Below are 20,277 nucleotides of genomic sequence, written 5' to 3' on the forward strand. Positions count from 1 at the left end.
CCTGGTGGAATAAGTCGTGATACAATTAAAAAACTGTGGGAAGTGGTGAGTGACGAAGTAACTAGTCTTGTACAGCAGTCACTTACACAAGGAAGTATGCCGCATGCACTAAAAACGTCAGGGATTGTGCCCATCGCCAAAATCAAGGGAAGTGTGCATTGCAATGACCTGAGGCCAATTAATACCCTTCCAGTGATAGAAAGTCATTGAAACTATTGTACAAGAAACATTGCTTAAGCATATATCTGAAAATGGATTACTTACAAAGCGCCAGTCAGGCTTTAGAGAGAAACACAGTACAAAATTGGCTTTTCAACTAGTTATAGAAGACTGGTTAAGGGCCATTGACGGAGGTGAAGGTGTACTAGCAGTTTTTCTAGACTACAAAAAAGCATTTGAAACTATTAATAGGAATCTGTTGTTGAAAAATTAAGGAAATTATATAACATCACTGGAAGAGTTTATGAATGGATAGAAGATTATCTAAGTAACAGATATCAAACTGTAAGATTTAATAATAAAGTTTCACAGGAGTTAGAAGTAAAACATGGTGTTCCACAAGGAATTAAATAAGGTCCGTTGTTGTTCATAATGTATATTAACGATTTGCCAGGAGTATTACATCATTGCAAAATACATATGTTTGCCGATGATACACTGATTTATTTAAGGGAAAAGGATGTGCAAGTTGGGTTTGGCAAGATTAATGAAGATTTACTTGCTGTATATGAATGGTTGTGTATGAACCAATTGTGTATTAATGTGCAAAAAACAAAATGTATAGTAGTAAGAAAGCCTAGATTTAGGGAGGAAGTTGAATGAGATAAGTTTTACTTTCAGGGTCACAGCTGGAATGGGTCCAAAGTTACAAGTATCTAGTGGTATTTATGGGTAATAGTTTGAGTTTCAAAGAACACGTTGAATATATTGTAACGAATTTAGTGCAATTTCTCTTATTTGCAACCTTCTACTAACGTTCGAATCACTAAACTGTTGAATAAATAACTCCCCTATGCAATAATGCAAAATGGCCTTTATTAAAGTACTTCAAAATAACACTTCTACTTCTCGACAGATAGCGTGCTTAAATCGAACTCACTCCCATTCTCAGCTTTACCTCCTGTTATACTCTGTGATGTGCGTGTACGTATATATGTGTACACATAATGATTGATTCGTTTATGTAGACACAAGTGACTGCCTGCTTTATTGTTGTTGTGGCTTCATTTACTTAGCATCAGACTAGTGAAGTGAGCCGCTTTTCTATGTGTACGAGATTGGTTAAAAATCACGGTAACTTAGATTTAAAACAAGTTTAAAAGGGTCGTAGACTAGATTAGTAAGCATAACTTAGCAAGAAATAGTTCATAGTTCATAGAATCAATGATATTTCACTTAACAAGTTTTATAGTAATAGGAAATGGGGAGACATTTTTTTTAAACAGGCGGTGCCACGTTTTAAGTAGAAAAATAATTTATCTGAAATGAAATGTGCAATTGGTGCTCATGCTGAGTATATAATGTTGGGTTACACACGAACTTAGACACCTTTACTTGTTATATGTAGAAAGTTCTGTCAAAGTGGAAAACACAACGAGCTGTACAATTTCAAGAGCTACATGGCCAAACAGCATCGAACAGACAGAAAATAAGTCTAATGAGTGGACCAAGGGCCAACATCCATAGATTTATAGTAGTCTTTACAGTTCATTATGTATGTCGGGGTAGATTCTGGATGTGAAGATCGAAGTTGAGGTAGAGTGATGCACGTCTCCTTAGGGAGAGTGCGTATCTCTTCTGCGACTTAGGTTTATTTCTTTAAAAACTACTGGGTTCGCCGGGCAATTCCTGGCACAGACGTCCGACGTCTGTTTCTGGGTATCACTGAGGACCTGTTTGTTTTTTTGGGTTTAGGTGTTACGTTCCTGTATTGCACCGACGCTGGCCGACCAGACAAATAATTTGACCAGTTGTCAACTTCACCTACCCGTGGCGAATCCTGTTTCTGCATCCGGCAAAGGACCATCAACATCAATAACACTCTCCAAGGCCTTCGCGGAGTGTCCTTATCGCTACAACAAAAAAAAAAAAAAAAACAGATCATATTCGGTCCACCTTTGGAGACGGGAAGAGCATTCCAAGTCTTGCAGTAACGAGCCGTGGTTGTCTGTTTTAAAAGCTGCGCTAATGGGTATGGCTTTAGCTAGGTAATGTGAATAATCTGTTTACAGATTAAGCTTTTGAGTAAATACTTGGTACTAGTAACTTTTTTTTTTCGAAGTGCTAGGAGGATCGTACGATATGCGATCGCAAATATGCAACAATAGAGCAGCTCGTTGGGAAACCAAACAAATGATGGATGAGTTGAAGGATTTTAATCTCTTACTCACCTTATTCCGTTTCCCATATTTATTTGTAAAAATTATGAATAATTTCGACTTTTTCAAATGTTTAAATACACTTTATTTACTATAAGATTTTTATTTGTGTACTTTCTTACATTTTGAATTTTATTTATTTTATATTCACAAAAAAACAAAGTTAAGAAACAAAGTGTTCTGAAAAGGTAAACATAAACGTTAAAAGTACAGAATATTTTCATTGTTAACAAAAGAGGCTTTGGATTAAAGAAAACTTATACATTAAAAACACTTCAGCTCTGAATATACATATTTTAGAGATTGTAGTAAAGTCAAGTTGAACAAAAAAAGCATAAATGCACCATCAGCACTGTAATTATTTACTCTGGCTACTGAAATGTAAAGATAAAACTTGATAAAAGGTACAATTTATTTTACTTGTTTAGTGTAATAATTTTTTTTACAGATATGTATGAATGTTTCAGGATTTTTTTATAACTATTACTGTTTTTCTTTGTTCTAATCTTTACCTTCACAATAAAGTCTTTGGCTACAAAAAGCAGGTTAAAGCGTCAACGTTTATATTCCCTAAATGTGTATACTTGCATATATATATGCATGTGTGTGTGTGTGTGTGATTTTATATATACATAAATATTTGTTCTTCAAAGTCTCACACACATTCACGTGTAAATTAGTGTGTTGGTATGTGTACTGCAAATTCAACATTCCGCCGGCTTCTTGCATCCATTCCAGCATTATTGAGCCCCCATTTCATCGTACTTTTTGAAAATTATATCGTATACAATATCTAATAATTTGTTCCATGCTTCTGTTTGACGCTCGTTCAGGTTACACGCTTCAATAAGAACTTCCACAATAGCCTCACGTAGTTCCTGAAATGGAATTTGAAATTAGAATTGTAGTTTAATTTATATTTGAGTTGAGATTAATTTTGATAGTGAAAGGAAGGGTTATGAGCGGCCACTTTAGGCGGAAAATAAATTGGCAGGCGATATTTAAATTTAAAGAATTTAGGTTATGACATTTTGGATAATTTAGCAAATTAAAATTACAATGTGCGAGCAATCCCAACGTTCCGACGGCTTTTATTATCCTCCAGCGACTGTCGATTGCTGTTGAGCCGTTGGCGTTGCTTTTGGCCTAGCGTTGCATTTTGGCAGAGTTGCGAACATTATCCTACAATATTGATAGTAATATTGCTAGAGATAAAGATTGATATAGTAATAGACATAGCGAAAGAAGCGAAGAAAGTCTCTTAAGCACCTCTTAAGTAGGAAAAGAGGGAAAGGATCTTTGGCTTGCCAAATATATGCAATACAAATAGTTGTCCGTGTAGCCATTGAAGCCACAACTGGAGGCCAAATAAAAGGAAGCTCTGTGCACTGATTACTTTGCATATAAGAGATGCTTTTAACACTGCGAATTGGTTGCAGGTAACGAGTGCTACGAAACTTTGGCACACATGCTTACCTGCGTAGACTAATTGGTAGCTATTTTAGCAGAGTCCTCCTCTTTGATATGGATAAGGGACCAAGAAAGCACAACATCACGAGCGGTATCCCTCAGGGATGTATTCTAGCGCCAATGATATGGAATGTGATCTATGAAGGTGTGCTATAAATCGACCTTCCCGGAGGTACGCAAATTGCCAGCTATGCATGGATCTGCTTCAAGAATTATGTAATGTAGCCGTATGAAGTTGGCGCTGGAGACGGCTATCAATAAATAGAAGTGATTATAGTGAGCTCATAGCGGACGGACTTGGTCCTAACTATAGGAGATTATCAAATACATTCAAATTCGTACTTGAAATATTTATGAGTAAACATTCACTCAAAACTAACCTTTAAGGACTTCATTAGGGCAGCGGGAGATAAAATTTCTTAAGTTAATGGAAGCTCTAATACGAATAATGCCCAACATCGGGGGCCCAGGCGAAGCTACCCGTAAGCTATTGTCCAACGTAACCAACTCTATAATATTATATGCAGCACAAGTGCGGCACGGATCTAAAATGCCCCATCAAAGATGCTAGTTATCTGCCATACGACCGAATACATATCACATTACTGTCATATGATTAGCAGGTGTATGTCGGACGGTGTCCGACGATGCGCTTCTTGTTTTATCGCGGAAAATCCCCGTTCATCTGCTGTCAAGTGAAATGGTCGATCTGTATGTCATTGGACATCGGGTGACCATCTGCAGATGCAAAGAAAAGCGGAACGTCCGGAGCAATGTTAAGTGACAATGAAGGAAAGAAGAATTGAGAAAATGGCACTGGACTTTCACGTTAATTTGGAATGTAGCGCAATGATGTGAGCGAAAGCACGGAAAAACTAACCAACCATGTCAAACAGACTTTAAGAGGGCGCGGCGGTTGTAAGGAATATTAAAATAAGCGTAGAATAAAGGAGGAGCCATTCTTGCCACACTCTCCCATAGAATTGGAAAACGTAGAACACGTAAGGTTGTATTGTCCTCGTTTCTCTGTACACAGAGGTTTTGGGGAGGAACCTTCCGCGACTTTTTTAATTCCCCTAACGTGCGGACACATAGAGCGTTGAACAAAACAACGTTTCTAGTTAAGACACGATTGATGCATGCGGCGATTAGACCACATTCCCACTCTGGTATTATGCCTAACTCTGGTGCTACGGATTGCGGATACATTAACTGGATTAGCCTTGTTTCATTGGGCCACTTGAGGGCAGTTCGCTGCACACAACGTCCAAGAAAAAAAGCTATGGTCGTAGTCGTAGTCTTCGTCACAGTCATAGTCGTAGTCGCAGTCAAGGTCGTAATCATGGCCACTGTAATAACAATAGTTATGTTCACTACATAGTCATTGCGGTAATGATAGTGATAGGAACAGAGGTAGTCATGATGATAACAGTGGTACTTATAGTGATTCGGATAGTGATTGTGAAAGCATACTTACATAATATGAAGGTTTCGCAATATTATGACGTTGTACATGTGATCGCGCAACTTCTTGCCATATTTCTTGAATCTTTTCTAGGCCACCTTCTTCTTCCAACTGGCTGATTGATTGGTCAAAAGTTTTCATAATGCGACCGCAATGAGCGCGAAAGCGTGCGCTGTTCTAGAAAGGGAGAAAAGAAGTTAATCAATCAATAAATCAATATATGTATAGCCTCAAAGCTTCCGCAACCTCAACCTACGTGAGGGCAATCCTGTTACAAATATGAATGTATCATACTCATATTTAGCAGGCGAGGCACTGGCTACCCTAAGCTCCTTATGGAAATAGGGGGATCGGAAGGGGATGGCTGGAAGGTTTAGTGTGGCTATATTAATCGTTCCTGAGATAGTCGGGCTAGTATCTTAATGGTGCTTTTTTACCGGAATGTACCGGATCTATGTATCTCCGGCAAAGGGCCACCAACAGCGATAATACTCCCCAAAACCTTACGGGAGTGTCTTTGTCGTTAATGCAACAACACAGGATGGTCCTTATTAATCAATCAAATTATTTTCTGAAGTCTTCCCCTTTTGGGGGTAATACCGGGACCAAAATTTAAACGTGATATCGGCAAATATTGCCGATTTCGCGCATAAGACATTGAATAATCAGTGGCTTATCTTCGCTACACTAGAAAATTAACTTTTGATATTCAAAATAAATATATGTACACACGAGCACATCCGTGATTGTAGGCTAATGAAGACAGACTGTCGAATGGAATCTTGTTGGTTACGATGGCAGTTCGGCCTTCGTTGGCGCCTTCCATTCGCCGCCCACGGCTGCGCATACGAATTGCCGCAGTCTAGTGGTGATGGAGGCGGCTTCAACATACATAAAAAAATGCAACTTAAACTTTTTGAATCTCTATAGATAAAACTACACGTTCATAAAAGTGCGGCGCCCTTTAACTGTCTTCGATCAGAACCAAAATGAAGTGGTGTGCATTAGGCTCGCTAAATCTCAAAAACGGCTTGACCGCTGTGCCACGCCCCCTCCACTCAATACTTTGAAGCAGGTATTTAATATTTGGTATAGAGATTCCATATATGGGAGAGGTGTGGGTTGTGAATATGGGTAGGAATCGGGCGGGGTGTAACTGGGAGTGGGAATTTGAATGGGAGTGGGAGAGGGAGTGGAAGGGGAAAGATTTTCGGAGGAAGATAGATGCAATAAGATGAAAGATGAAAAAAAATCTAACAACTAAGGCATGACGTGGCTGAATGCATTTGTAATACAACAACCATCGTAGGGGTGCGGGTTCAAATCCCACTCCCGGGAGAAAAGGCTTTGAAGAGATTTACAAGGTATAATCGAAATAGCTGTCGCCTTGTCCATCTTGATGTCACGTTGTTTAAATTTTTCCCAAATCATTAAATAAAAAAAAAATCATTTGTTGAGTTTCTTGTATCTTGACTAATCAGTTGCAAAGACACTGTTGCTTGAATGGGAGTGGATGAAAACTCGAATATGGTTGAAAATAATAGATTGGTTTGTTGAAAAATGATAAACTGAATATTTCGCTGTGCTCGCCGAAAGCGTTTGTTTATGCGCGCTTGTATCCCAGCCAATCATACATACGAAATACCTTCGACCCTTTTGTCTGGCTGGATCCGTCTATGTTTTAAATATTTGGTTTGCCGAACGCTAACTATGTATAGGTTTATGAACATTTTGTCCCAAAGCAAATTCTTCGACTTTGGTCCTTACAGGATCTTACGCGCACGGGAAAAAGTTTACTTTTGGTTAAAAAAAAACTTTTTCGACACTTCACCGCAACGCACCAAAAAGAACAAGGAAACGTCCACTGCTTTCAATAACTGTGGGGTCAACCGCTCATACCCCTTCCATCATATTATTTCTGATTTTATTAAACATTTAACTGCTTGCCTTGAGGTAACATTTCGGGACCGACAACAGGTTATAAACGACTCGTACAAGTCTTTCGCATGATGCGTTTGATTCCATACACACACCTCTCACACTCTGCGACGTGTACACATACACGCAGACAGCTGTCACCTCCGTCACGCCTATATAATTATTACTAATGGCAAGCTAGCTATAGAACAGCGCCACATTGAAGAGCTTAAACATGGCATATGTAAATTTGAAGATTTGCAGAGTATCTTGATGTGACCGATTAAAATGATTCATTTACAGCATGGAATAAAGCTAATATCACAGCAGATACTTAAACACATTTGTAAATTGCGCCATTTACGTTGTTGGGCTTCAAAGACCATTGAGCACACTGGATTCGATAATTTGCCTGCTAGTCAAAGTGTAATTGTCGCTGTTCTGGTTATTATATTCAGAATGCGCTCATTATCAACAACGTATCCATTGAGTTTCACTCAAATCCGAACGCGGGGAACACCCTCTCCTGACAACGTATCTTGTCACGAGACGCAGCCGGGCATGTGGATGCCGAATTAACGGGAAGTATACACAAGTTATAAGCATGTCTATTAAAATTTTTGCTCTTTATTTACTTTATTAGGTGAAAAAAGGAAGCAGCTTTCGGCTTTACGCCCTCCTGCAACATTCGCGCAGGACAATGTACGCTCAAAGCCCAACTCGACGAACATCCACCCCTTACATCTCGTGATGTGTTTTGAACTTGTATGACCCTACTTGAAATATTCCAAAAATAAAACGAAACTTGTATATTATAAATACATACTTACTTGCAATTCTGCCACTGGTATATCGCGGAAGGGAAATTTTTCCAAATTGGACGGATATTTTGTGAAAAATCTGAGCAGTATCGCTGCACCGGAGTCAGTTGGTGTGGCAACTGGAATAGCCCACGTCTTCTTGATCTCTACAATATCTTCAGCGTTTAGTGCCATTTTTGTGATATTTATTTACGTTTATATACTTTTGTAAATATAAAAAATTATGTTAAGCTCGTGTTTTATATTTTGTTGATTCTGTAAAAAAAATAACGAAAAATTGCGCAATAGTAAGAATTTATATATTTATTTTTATTTATTTATTTATTTATTTATTATTTAAAGTGGATGATAAACTATGGTCGACTGCATAATATAAAAGATATATAAATATACAACTCAAAAGTTAAAATTTAAGACATATCGAGATTTCAACAATTTTATATTATAAACAAAGATATATTATTGAACATTACACTTTAATTTCAGAATATAGTAATAATAAGAAATATGAGCAGAAATAAGATCTTATACCGAGATCTTATACTGGCGGAATGCAACAAGATTCCAATCAGCATGTCATGGGAATCCGGCAGTGCTAAGAGTAGTGTAATGAGGATACGCCATCACAAGGCATAAAAAAGTAACATAACCTGTGTTGTTGGAATGCACCGGATTCCAATCAGCTCGATGCCTGACCCATAAGATTATACTGCCGGAATGCATACGATTCCGGTCAGTGACTCATGAAAAAGCATGTTTTTAACGTTGTTGGAATGCACCAGATTCCAATCAAGACAGTACTGTCTTGATTCCTTCTTAATGATACATGTTGATAAATGTTCCTCCATCCTTATACGAGATCGTGCCTGTTTTTTACGGAAGAAATAAATGCCGGCATATTACATTAGCTTATATCTCTTAGATTAGATAGGCAAGTATTGCATTACGTATAGTGGCAAAAGTACATTCAAGACTGATACAGCTATACAAGTCATTGTAGTGCGCGCACCAGATAAGAAAAGGATTATTTTTAGCAAAGTTTTGTCGACAATGGGGTAAATAAAAAGGAACGTAGTGTCTGGATATTCTAAGGGGAACCGAAAAAAACAAGCGGCTGAGAAGGTCCGCAGAATCAATTTCTCCAATAATGAGCTTATGGATGAACAATACCCCCAGTAATATTCTCCGATTTTCCAGAGTGGGTAAGTTAATAAGAAGAAGTCTACTTCTGTATGGAGGAAGGTGGAGACTTGAGTTCGCAATGCGAATATCAAAAATTGCTTTTGAACTGACTCAAGACGCTTTATATGCTTTTGAGAAACAGGGGACCAAACGCATGAGCAATACTCGAGTATTGGACGAACCAGCGATGTGTAAAGAACCTTAGCCCATCTTTTTACAAATCCAAGTACATCCAACGCTTTGTTGGCAATAGATGAAATATGCATGTTAAAATTCAGTTTCGGATCAAAAAGGACACCTAGATCGTTTGCAATAGATATACACTCTAAAGGCGTACCATCTATTACATAAGGTTTCAATGCTGGCTTCACTCGGTGAAATGTCATATGCTTACATTTAGAGCAATTTAAAGCTAGTAAATTTGTTGTGCACCAACATTGGAACGAGTCCAATTCGGCCTGAAGAATATCTAAGGAACTCAAATCGGTAGGAAAGTAAGTGTAGCAAAGTTTTACATCATCCGCATACATTATAGTATGGGAATATAATATTGTCTGTGGCAAGTCATTAATGAAAAGGGTAAAGAGCAAAGGGCCTAGATGACTTCCCTGGGGTACACCGGAGAAAACTCCGAACGATTCCGACAGATTGCACTTGAACAGGACTTTTTGGGTCCGGTTAGAAAGATAGCTTTTCAGCCACATTAATAGGTGAAACGGAAAGCCCAGTAAATAAAGCTTATGAATTAGTATCTCATGGTTGACGGTATCAAATGCTTTGCCGAAGTCCGTGTAGATGAACATACATTTGCAAATAAGAATTTAAGTAATCATTGACATAGTTGTTGTACATCAAATTCAGAAACATGCCCAATAATTCGAATGCTCTTTTAGTTTCGATTGTTTTCTATTATTGTAGTTTGCTTCTTTCTCAACAGCATTGTGTGTCTTTTGGTTTATATAAATCTGTATTTCTTTCACCATAAATTCACTAATTGAAAAAATAATTGAAATAGACATTTTCAATGAGCTCAAGCACTCTTAACACAAAAACAAAACTGTGTAACATATTTTAATGTTTTGAACAATGACCATTGAAATGCTTTCCTAAATTAATGAATTTTGTAGTAGGTACGTACCTAACAGTTGCGCCAGATTGTGGGAAATTACCCTTTTTTAGAGATATTTCACTATAAAATTTAGCGAAAGCGAAAAAATGAACATTTTAAAAGAACAATGTATTTTCATTTCAATTCTTAACTCAATTTCTACTATATGAGAGCTATTTTCTTCAGACTTTGATTAGCGGATGTACCCATTGGGTAAGGGTAAGTACTTTTATTACCATGTGCACCACCCACAATTCGTTAAGTATTCAGTCTTTATTTGACAGAAGTAAATTGGTTGAGTTGTCAATATTTAACAAGGAGATGCTGGACAGATTGACATGGATTGCTCAACCCCTATACACGTATAACACTTTTGTCTTTGTTTTACCCTGAAGAATAGCACAGATACAAATTCACACTTTGAATACAAAAAATAAACATTTTAATAGCACTCCCATATGCCCTCACATATAAATTCGATTCATATGAAAGTACCTGAATTTCAAATGAAAGTGCAAAGAAAAAGCCCTTCCATATGCAGCCAAGGCACTTTGGTATGATATTCAAATTCACACTAACACATTGACACCAAACAATTTTTAAAAAATATTGTAGCACTGAGAAAAAATTGAATTCATAATTTATTCTTTAAGGTGGGCATCAAAATTCTCTAGATATTTAAAATAATTTTTTTGTTTTCAGTTTAAGAAAGTTTCAGTGTTCATATACTTTTGTATATGTAAGGTGATTTGCACTTCAATATAAACATTTTTAAACATCCCTGATCATAACTTTTGTTGAACTCAGCAAAAATGATAAAAAGTGAATTTGTCAGTGAGGAGTGTTTCTGAACCCTGGTTGTGATTAAACATTTCTCTCACCGCATGCGACACACTTTGATTGCATATAACCAAAACATTTATTAAATCGAAATCAGCAATATTTATTTATAAATGATACAAAAAAATGGAATATGTCGCCAATTCGACTGCTGTGTGCTACCGCTTCGAGAACACCCTATATTAGCATAAATTCAAAATGCCTTAACGTGAGGCGTTTATGAAAAAACTTCTGAAATGAGGCATTCAGTCGAGATACGGCGATATTTCTCTCAACAGCCATATATTTAATACTCTATATTAATATAAAAATTTGCACACAACTAGATTTTAATTGACAATCAAAGGATTTATTGCAGCAGTATAATTGTATCTAGAAAAAATTGTTATTGCCTTATCGAAAAATAAAAACAAAAAAACTTTAACAACAATATATCGACACTCTGATTTTTGCGAGTTTCCCGTGTCTGTTTTAGCAATAATTTTTTTTTTTTACAAATTTGCCTCCAATCGATTTAGAAAAACACTCTCTCTATTTATCGTGGATCGAACATGTTTATTACTTAAATATTGTTGCGAATATTAGCAACACTAAGGGGTACTGTCATCTCTAAGCCGATGCTAAGAGTGATTTGTATGCACATCCATAAATCAATCATTATGTATCTACATAAACGAATCAATCATTAGGTCTACACATATGTACGTACACGAAGCGGAGAAGCAACGCACAAACACATGCAGATATCTTATCTGAGATATGCAATTATAATTGTGGTAGTGTCGCTCACAAACACACGCGCATATGAGAGCTATACACGTACATCTGTAGTTATAATTATAACAGATAAATAACTAGTAGATTCTATAACAGAAGCGCCTAGAAGATGCAACGAGGAAATCAAAGAGTATAAAAGGCAGCAATAGTAGAGGCGCCACAATCAGTTTCGATTAAGCACGCTATCTGTCGAGCAATAGTAGAGTTATTTATTGTGAAGTACTAGAATAAAGGCTATTTTGCATTATTAAATATTGGAGTTATTTATTCAACAGTTTAGTGATACGAACTTAGCAGAAGGTTGCAAATAAGAGGATTTGCAGTAAATTCGTTACAATATATACGCGCAACTTTCTCATCTTTCTTTCTAGAAACGACTAAAATCAGAGCCGGCGGCGACTTTTATCGGCGGCGAATATCTTTAATAGTAAGGAGGTTGAATAAGGATAGTTGTACCATAGTATAACCTTAATATAACTTTTATTGCACATATAGAATTGCTTGGACTTATAGTAAGTATGTGGTATCACAACGGACCTTCATATTGTCCAAGTGAGCTATCCTTATCAGGGCAGCTACCACCTAACCTAACCTAACGTATAGCAAGACACCATTTGACTTCAAATTCCTTCATTCATATTCATAGTAACCTATTTCAAAACTTTATTTAACCGGGGGTCTTTCATCGGCAGTGGCTCGTCCAGTCTAGAAAGTGTCATGAAAATGTTCCATCCAAAAATTCAGATATCGTTTGGAGTCGGTGTAAAACATATACAAAAAACTTGAAAAAGAGGTTCTCAGACAGCGTGGAATGTAGAGTTTACATCTTTCATGGATTCTTTAAAAGGACAAAAAGTAGATTATTGAAAATAATTTTATCGGCGTTCTTATTTTGCAAAAAACCAATTACCTCAAATGTATTAAGAAAACTTAAAGACTATAGTGGAGTTTTATTTATTATGTAACCCTTTTAAATTAAAACACAGATAGCATCTGCTAATTATTATTATTTTTTATTTTTTATGAAATTGGAATAAAAATTTATTTAAATTTTTTATTCTGAACCATCTCTTATGAAAGAGATTAATAAAATGCATGGAAAGTTGCCTTAAACTTTTAGCTTCTAGCTGAATGGCATCTGCAAGACAGACGAGTTTTAACACAAAAACTGTTTTTCTAAATTTTTTTGATGTTGCTTTGCCCGGGGCTCGAGCCCAAGATCTTTGGTGTGATAGGCGGAGCACGCTACTACCACACCATGGCGGCAGCCATTACAGCTTGAGGAAAAATTCTGGAAATTTCCGGATAAAAGTGCCTGCTAAAATTCTAGATTACAACAACAAAAGGTTTATAAAGCATTGTGAAATAACATTTCCATATAAAATTTCACATGATAGGAGCTTAATTAACCTAATGTTTTTTGAAGAATAATGAGAATTTTAAACCACTTGAACAAACAGCTTCCACTTTACCAAAATAACAAATTCAATATAATTGTTGATATTCTAGCGAAATGTTTTTAGTGCAGGTTTATTTAGCTATTCTTTTTCAAAAGAAAATTTCCTAGTAATTGTTTGTTTATAAATGTACTTCCGCCCTAACTTTGGTCTTTCTGCATAAGTTTTTACTTATTGCTCTCCCTTCCCTTTTCCATAACCTTTTTTTTTACTCTTCATTTAACTTTTTCCTTCCCCCTCTCCGTCCTTACCCTCACTTCTTTTCCACTCCATCTATCCCTATCTTTTTTTTTCTTCCGGGACGTAGTGGCAGCGTACTGCCCTCAAGTGGCCCAATGAAGCCAGGCTAATCCTGTTCATGTACCCACATCTCATGGAACCGCCGTGAGGCAGAATGACAAGGGAGATTTGCGAAAGGCGATTTAGTCGCCACTGCTTCTCATGCGCATTCCGCTGCGCGCCCTTTAAACATGCATCAATCGCGTCATCACTAGGAACGTCACTTTACTCACCGCAGTTCAACATTGTATGTCTCTGCACATTACGGGAACTAAATTCCTAATGGAAGGCTCCTCTCCGAAAACTCTGTGTACAGAGAGTCTTTCACCATGAAAACGAGGGCAATGAAACATTATGTGTTCTACGTTTTCCAATTCGGTGGGACAGCATGGACAGAAAGGATCTTCCTCTATCCTGCGCTTATTTAGATACTCCTTGAAAACGCCCTGCACACTCAATATCTGCGTGAAGTAGTAGTTTAGCTCGCCCTGCTTCCGCTTGTATCATTCAAGTATATTTCGAACTAACATGAATTTCCAACGCCCTTTTCTTGATTCTTCCCACCTTTCTTGCCACACAACTAATGCTCGTGACCTTGCGCATTTCTTTGCATCTTCAGATGGTCGGCCGATTTCAATGCCATACAAATAGGCCATTTCACGTGACACCGTCCAATAGGCACAGCTATTCGTATAGCTGTAATATGGTAGGCTGCTAGTATCTCTCTTTGATGGATCATTTTAGAATCATTCCATACTGGTGCTGCATAAAATATTATCGAGCTGCATACGGATAATAGCTGACGGGTAGCGTTGCCTGGGCCGAAGGTGTTGGGCACTATTCACGTTGGGGCTCCACTAACTCTAGATACTTTCCCTCCCTGAAGTGCTCCTTAAAGTCAGTTTTGAGTCAATGTTCACTCCGAAATAATTCAAGAAAAGCTCTGGTTCATAGTCTCATATGGTTAGGACTAACTCATCCACAGTTCGCTTTAACGTCGCAAACACAATTTCAGTCTTATTGATAGCCATTTCCAGCCCCATGTTCGTCGGCCATTCCTTAATTCCAGGGTCTGCTGCAGAGCCCCACTGATAACACGCTCGAGAATCTTTCCTATCGAATCCAGCATACATAGTGGCCTATATGAGGTTGACTGGTCGGGCATCTTACCAGGTGTAATCAAAAGAACCAGTCTTTGACGTTTACATAAGCGGGAAAAAACGTCCTCTTGGATGCAGGCGTTGAAAAGGAACATAAATACTGATCTTCTAAACCTTATCGCGTATTTTAGGGCTATATTTGGCACTCCATATGTTCCCGGGGACTTTTTATCTGCAACTCTATTTATTGCATCCAATACCTCCTGCTCTGCTATTCGTGGAATTCAAACGCCTTCGAGGTCCTCATTTTGGAAGGGCCAGAGTCTTGTGTCGGAAAAAGAGTTTCTATAATTCGTCACTTTAGTATTGGGCATGTAGGTTGTTCTGATTTCTGCCCTTTTATTTTAACCATCACCTTTCTGCAAGCCAATCCCTAAGGATCAATTTAGCGCTGTCCTTTGGGCTTTGTACCTCATAATATCGTGGTGATGAGCGGGCACTATGTGCCCTTCGCCGTGCAGCAGTCCAATTTCCTTTGGATCGACTTCTTGGCATGGAAGCATAACGCGCCGTACTTAATGACTTAGATATTTGAACCAACCGACCGGTTCTCCGCATGTGTCTTTCGTATTGTGGCATCATTCCGAACTTGTCAAATGGTTTTGGTTGAAAAAGGTCTGTTTCTATTTCCGCCTTTGTAGTTGATTGAAAGCTATCCTTGGTGAAGCCTCCACTAGCTCTAAGCTAATAGCTTTGTGGTCGCTGAGTGCGTTGACGTTACTGATGGACCACTTTGCTCACATCGCTATTTCGCTCCCAGCAAACGTGAGATCTATAATGGATCGTATACTGCCAGTGTCGAGTGTATATTTCCCCGGCTCGTTAAGAAGCTCTAGCCTCAGGAATGTTAAGCTTTCGAGAAGAACTCTTCCTCTATAATTTGTTCGACTTCTACCCCATACAGTTGACCAAGCATTAAAATCATGCTATCAAACTCCATGCTAGTCATAACAACTACATATACATATTCCTTATATTTGTGCCCACGTGAATCCATTCACTGTCGGTGCCATCTTTTGCTGTGGAAGAAGTCTTCCTGGGATCCAAATTGAGGCTTCCCAGCTGAGTCTGAGAGCCAACCTATCCCTATCTCTCTATCTTCGTCAAATTCTATCTCTTTCTCAGTCTATTTCTCCTTCCCTCTTTTCTCTTCTCTCTAGGTCTTCCTATTCCTCTTCATCCCTTATTCCCAGTCCAATTTCCAGTTACAGTTTGAGCCACAGCCCCCGTCCCAGTCCCTGCCCCTGTCCCTGCTTCAATTCCCGAAAAAAAAACGCTTATCTAGGAAAAGGGCTGCCTGTATACCAAGTTTCAGGCAAATCGGTCCCTGGTCCACTTCCCGAAAAGAAGCGTTATCCTATCTTTCACCTTGCGTCAAACTGCACACGGTGTGCAAATTTTATTAAAATTGGTTAAATAGTTTAGGAGTCCATCGCGGACAAACAACGTGACACGAAATTTTTATATATTACGATGGATGGATAGATTAACAGCCTCATTGCCTTTGAGACTATCGTGTCCAAAACGATCTTCGTTTGTCTGTTGCAGCACGATTAGCAATACGAAAGAGAATCCGATAACCAAATCTATAAAGCCCGATTCTTACGTGGTTTCGGCATTCTCTGTGACGAACAATCGCTGTGAAAGCGAAAACCAAGTGTCAGAAAGGACGAAAACAAATTTAACAAATATTTTCTTAAAAGTAAAATTTTAACCCTTTTCCGCCGCTGTTAAGTATTAAGTAAAGCTAGATAAGTTCTTCTGGCGCTCTTTATACATTATTGGGCTGTGTAAATAAAAAAAAAAACAATAGCTCTCTTTTCTATATTTCTAGAATTTGACGAAATAAAAATCTTTCAAAATTTCGGCCCATTATAAAAAAATAACCTCCGAAGAGATTTAGGGTCGAGCTTCTCTTTTAATTTGCGTCGTGGTCCTATTAATTTTTTCAACAAATTGGCGGGATGGAATCTACATGTTTTATGCGGACTCCGAACGGCATCTGCAAGGAAGACGAGTTTTAACACAAAAACCTTTTTACTAAATTTTTTTGATGTTGTTTTGCCTGGGGCTTTAGCCAAGGATCTTTGGTGTGGTAGGCGGAGCACGCTACCACACACCACGGCGGCCGCCATTATAGGTTGAGGAATTTTACGGATATATGCGGGTTGACGATACATCAGAATGTACTCTTAGATGGGGTGAACCTCTAACAATACCTGAAGACCCTTACCATCCTTCCCTGGAAATAGAACGAATTCGAAAGAGATTCTCTGAATAGCGCTGTATCTAAAAACGACTCTAGTTTCAGATTTGACTTTTGGAAGGCTAATTTTAGCAAACTTAGTCAAACTTTATCTACACTGGCTTGGCCCAAATACGGTGTAGGTATTGGCCAAAATGTTTCTGACTTTTATACCATCATTTACGGTATTTTGGAAAAACACGTACCTTAGTGAAAACGTGTGTCTACCGAAACAGTCCAAATATGGTTCACTAAAGAGCTGAGGTCCATAAAAACCAGAAAATCGCGCTTCTTCCAATTATTCAAAAGATCGGGCTCTCACTCCGATTACCTACTTGCAGTACTCTATTTTGTGTCATAAATATTTTGAATTAAACAAAAAGTGCTATAATAATGTAACGAATTTAGTGAAACTCCGCTTATCTTACACCTTCTACTAACGTTCGTATCGCCAAATTGTTGAATAAATAACTCCAATATTCAATAATACGAAAGGGTCTTTATTAGACTACTTTGAAAATACTACGCAATAACACTTATACTTCGCAATCAATAGCGTGCTTAAATCAAACTGACTACGGACTACTCAGCTTCTGCTGCTTTTATACTCTCTGCCCAAATGTCAAGACGTTTCTTCTTCAAGAATCCTCTGCCTGGTCACCAGCCATACGCGCGTGTATTTGTAGTGTGTATATGTTATGCCTTTATATAATAACCTTAGAGATGGTAATATTCGTCACACTGCCCTCCACCTAAGTGTGATCGTCCCGATCAGACAAATTTTCCGGTCTACATGCTGCCAGCCTTTCCAAATGAACCACTTTCATTTTGTTTCGTGGTTTGCCAATGGGTTGTATGCAGTAAACTACATCGTTGATTCGTTTTATAACTTTGTATGGGCCTTCCCAATCCCGAAAACCTTTCGAATTAATTGCTTTATCATATCTGGCTTTCATCTTGTCACCCTTAATCTTGGTTCGTTGTCTTAAAAGATCATGTATTTCCCTCAGCTCTTCCTCCAAGACACCAGCGTATTTCCTCCGCATCGGCATTTGTACCAAACTCCAAATCAGCTGGCAGTCGAAGGTCATTGCCAAAAATTACTTTTGAGGAAGATTGGCCCGTTGTCTCATGCACTGCCGATCGGTAAGCCATCTAGAATAATGGTATGCGTGTATCCCACTCTTTATGGAGCTTGTCCACTACTCTCCTTACATGCTCCTCTAATGTTCTATTGAATCATTCCACCATACCACCGAACTAAGGATGCAATACAGTTGTCCGTTTTTTTCGAATGCCCAATGTTTTACACATTTCTTGGAACGCAGCTGATTCAAAATTTCTCCCTTGGTCAGAATGTAACTCCATTGGTACACCATACCTTGCAACCCAATTGTTTATGAACACTTCTGCTACTGTTTCCGCTTCTTGATTTGGGATTGGGAACACCTCTAGCCATTTGCTGAAATAATCCATAACCACCAGTACATATTTGTTTCCGCAGTTGCTAGTAGGAAATGGACCTGCGACATCCATAGCGATCCGTTAAAATGGCGCACCTGAGTTATATTCAGTTGAGTTCAGTCAGTTCCTCTTACTTTGACCATCCTCACTCTCCCATACTCGATGAAGGCAACCGGATATCTATTCTAAACTGTTACACTGTGCCCAATATGACTTTGCAATGGGACTCTCTGTTGACATCTCCTCTCTATTTGGTCTTTCGTTTCGTTCGAGCCCTTGAATAACATATGACAGATCTGTTTCTTCTAGCTGACACTTCTTTACTTTTTCCTTGTCCCATTCATCCATACACGTTACAGTCATTAGCCGGACGTCTATAACGTCTTCTTTAGCCTCAGGTTTTGAATAGTGTTTGCATTGCAAACTACATGGTCTTCGTGACATTGCATCAGCATTTTCATGGGTACTACCTTTTCGATGCTCAAGGGAAGTACGTTCGGTGTTGATTTGTTTGCTGCTTCGACAACCCACAATTTGTTTGTCCCACAATCTCGCTCAACCTTTGCCCAGATGACTGCTTCTAATTTTGGTGGTATTTGCTGACTCTCTTCCACCAGCACTCGTTTACTGCTGTAGCCTCTCTCGTAGCCGAAATTAAGTGGCACATCCATGTTCTTATATCGCCTCGTCTTGCTTTGCATATCAATCTTGATGCCTTTGTCGATTAAGAAGTCCACTCCAATTATGATTTCATCAACAATCCCTGCCACTATATAATTGTGTAGTACCGTGACGTTTCCAATTGCTACTTCACATGCTACTTCTCCAATTACCTAGGTGTCCTCTCACGTGGCTGTACGTAATCTTCTTGTTGACTAAATCTGATCGAAATGCTTTATGCACTAACCGGGTTGTTAAGCCTCGAGGAGAATATTCCTTGCGTATCTGCTGACCATGTCCCATCTGTCATTTCCGCAGGTCATTTTATGGATGACACTACCCGGGGATAGGTCGCCTAGTGTTATTTCCACTCTTCTTCGTTGCTGTGCGAAGTGATCGCATTCGAAAAAGGTGTGGCGTACGTCGTCTATGAGCCTACAGTAAAAGCTATTGGTATTTTCAACCTTGCCCATCCTGTAGAGGTATTCCCGGAGGTAGCCGTGGCCACTTAAAAACTGTGTCAGGTAGAAGTCAACCTCTCCATGTGGCCGTTCTAACCATGGCTCCAGCTCGGGATTTAGTTCCCTGTTCTACTTGCCTGCAGTGCTGCAGCTCCATTGCTGAATTTCTTGCATCCGCCCAACCAATTAATTGTGTGTTTTTAAGCCAATTAATTTAGAACAGGCAGCCAGAATACCTCTATGCAAAGCTATGCTTTTCAAAATTAGACAGGACCTGTAATCTTATTGTGCCTCGTTATAAATATCTTAAATCTTCCACAACATTATTTGTCAGTGCCATCAAACTATGGAACTCTTTACCTAATCAAATTAAAAATGAACGCAATACTACGCGCCAATTGGCTTTATTTGAGTTTTTCCAATAAAATACAAACATACATTTTAATTGGTTCTTACAACTTCAGTAATACTGTCATTACCTTCTTTTTCTATTCTCTTATTTCATCTATTTACATTATATTGATTGGTTCCACTTACACTTGCAATTTATTTTGTGGTCAAACCAAACATACATATATATTTATTTATTTTAA

At 38.3% G+C, this 20,277-nt stretch overlaps 1 protein-coding gene across 5 annotated transcripts in view; it reads right to left on the bottom strand.

Annotated features, from left to right (window-relative positions):
- Positions 1–2,432: 2,432 nt before the first annotated feature.
- glob1 (globin 1) overlaps positions 2,433–20,277 on the bottom strand; it is a 44,829-nt gene continuing 26,984 nt past the window's right edge. For all 5 annotated transcript variants that reach the window (XM_067779722.1, XM_067779732.1, XM_067779728.1 and 2 more), the window contains exons 2-4: positions 8,061–8,306; positions 5,326–5,490; positions 2,433–3,256 (exon numbers count right to left, since the gene is read on the bottom strand). In XM_067779722.1, the coding sequence (XP_067635823.1) occupies positions 3,119–3,256; positions 5,326–5,490; positions 8,061–8,225 (468 nt within the window). In that variant the 5' untranslated portion in view covers positions 8,226–8,306 and the 3' untranslated portion in view covers positions 2,433–3,118. The remainder of the gene's footprint in view (positions 3,257–5,325; positions 5,491–8,060; positions 8,307–20,277) is intronic.

Source organism: Eurosta solidaginis, chromosome 1, assembly GCF_040869045.1.
Source record: "Eurosta solidaginis isolate ZX-2024a chromosome 1, ASM4086904v1, whole genome shotgun sequence".
Taxonomy (NCBI): Eukaryota; Metazoa; Arthropoda; class Insecta; order Diptera; family Tephritidae; genus Eurosta; species Eurosta solidaginis.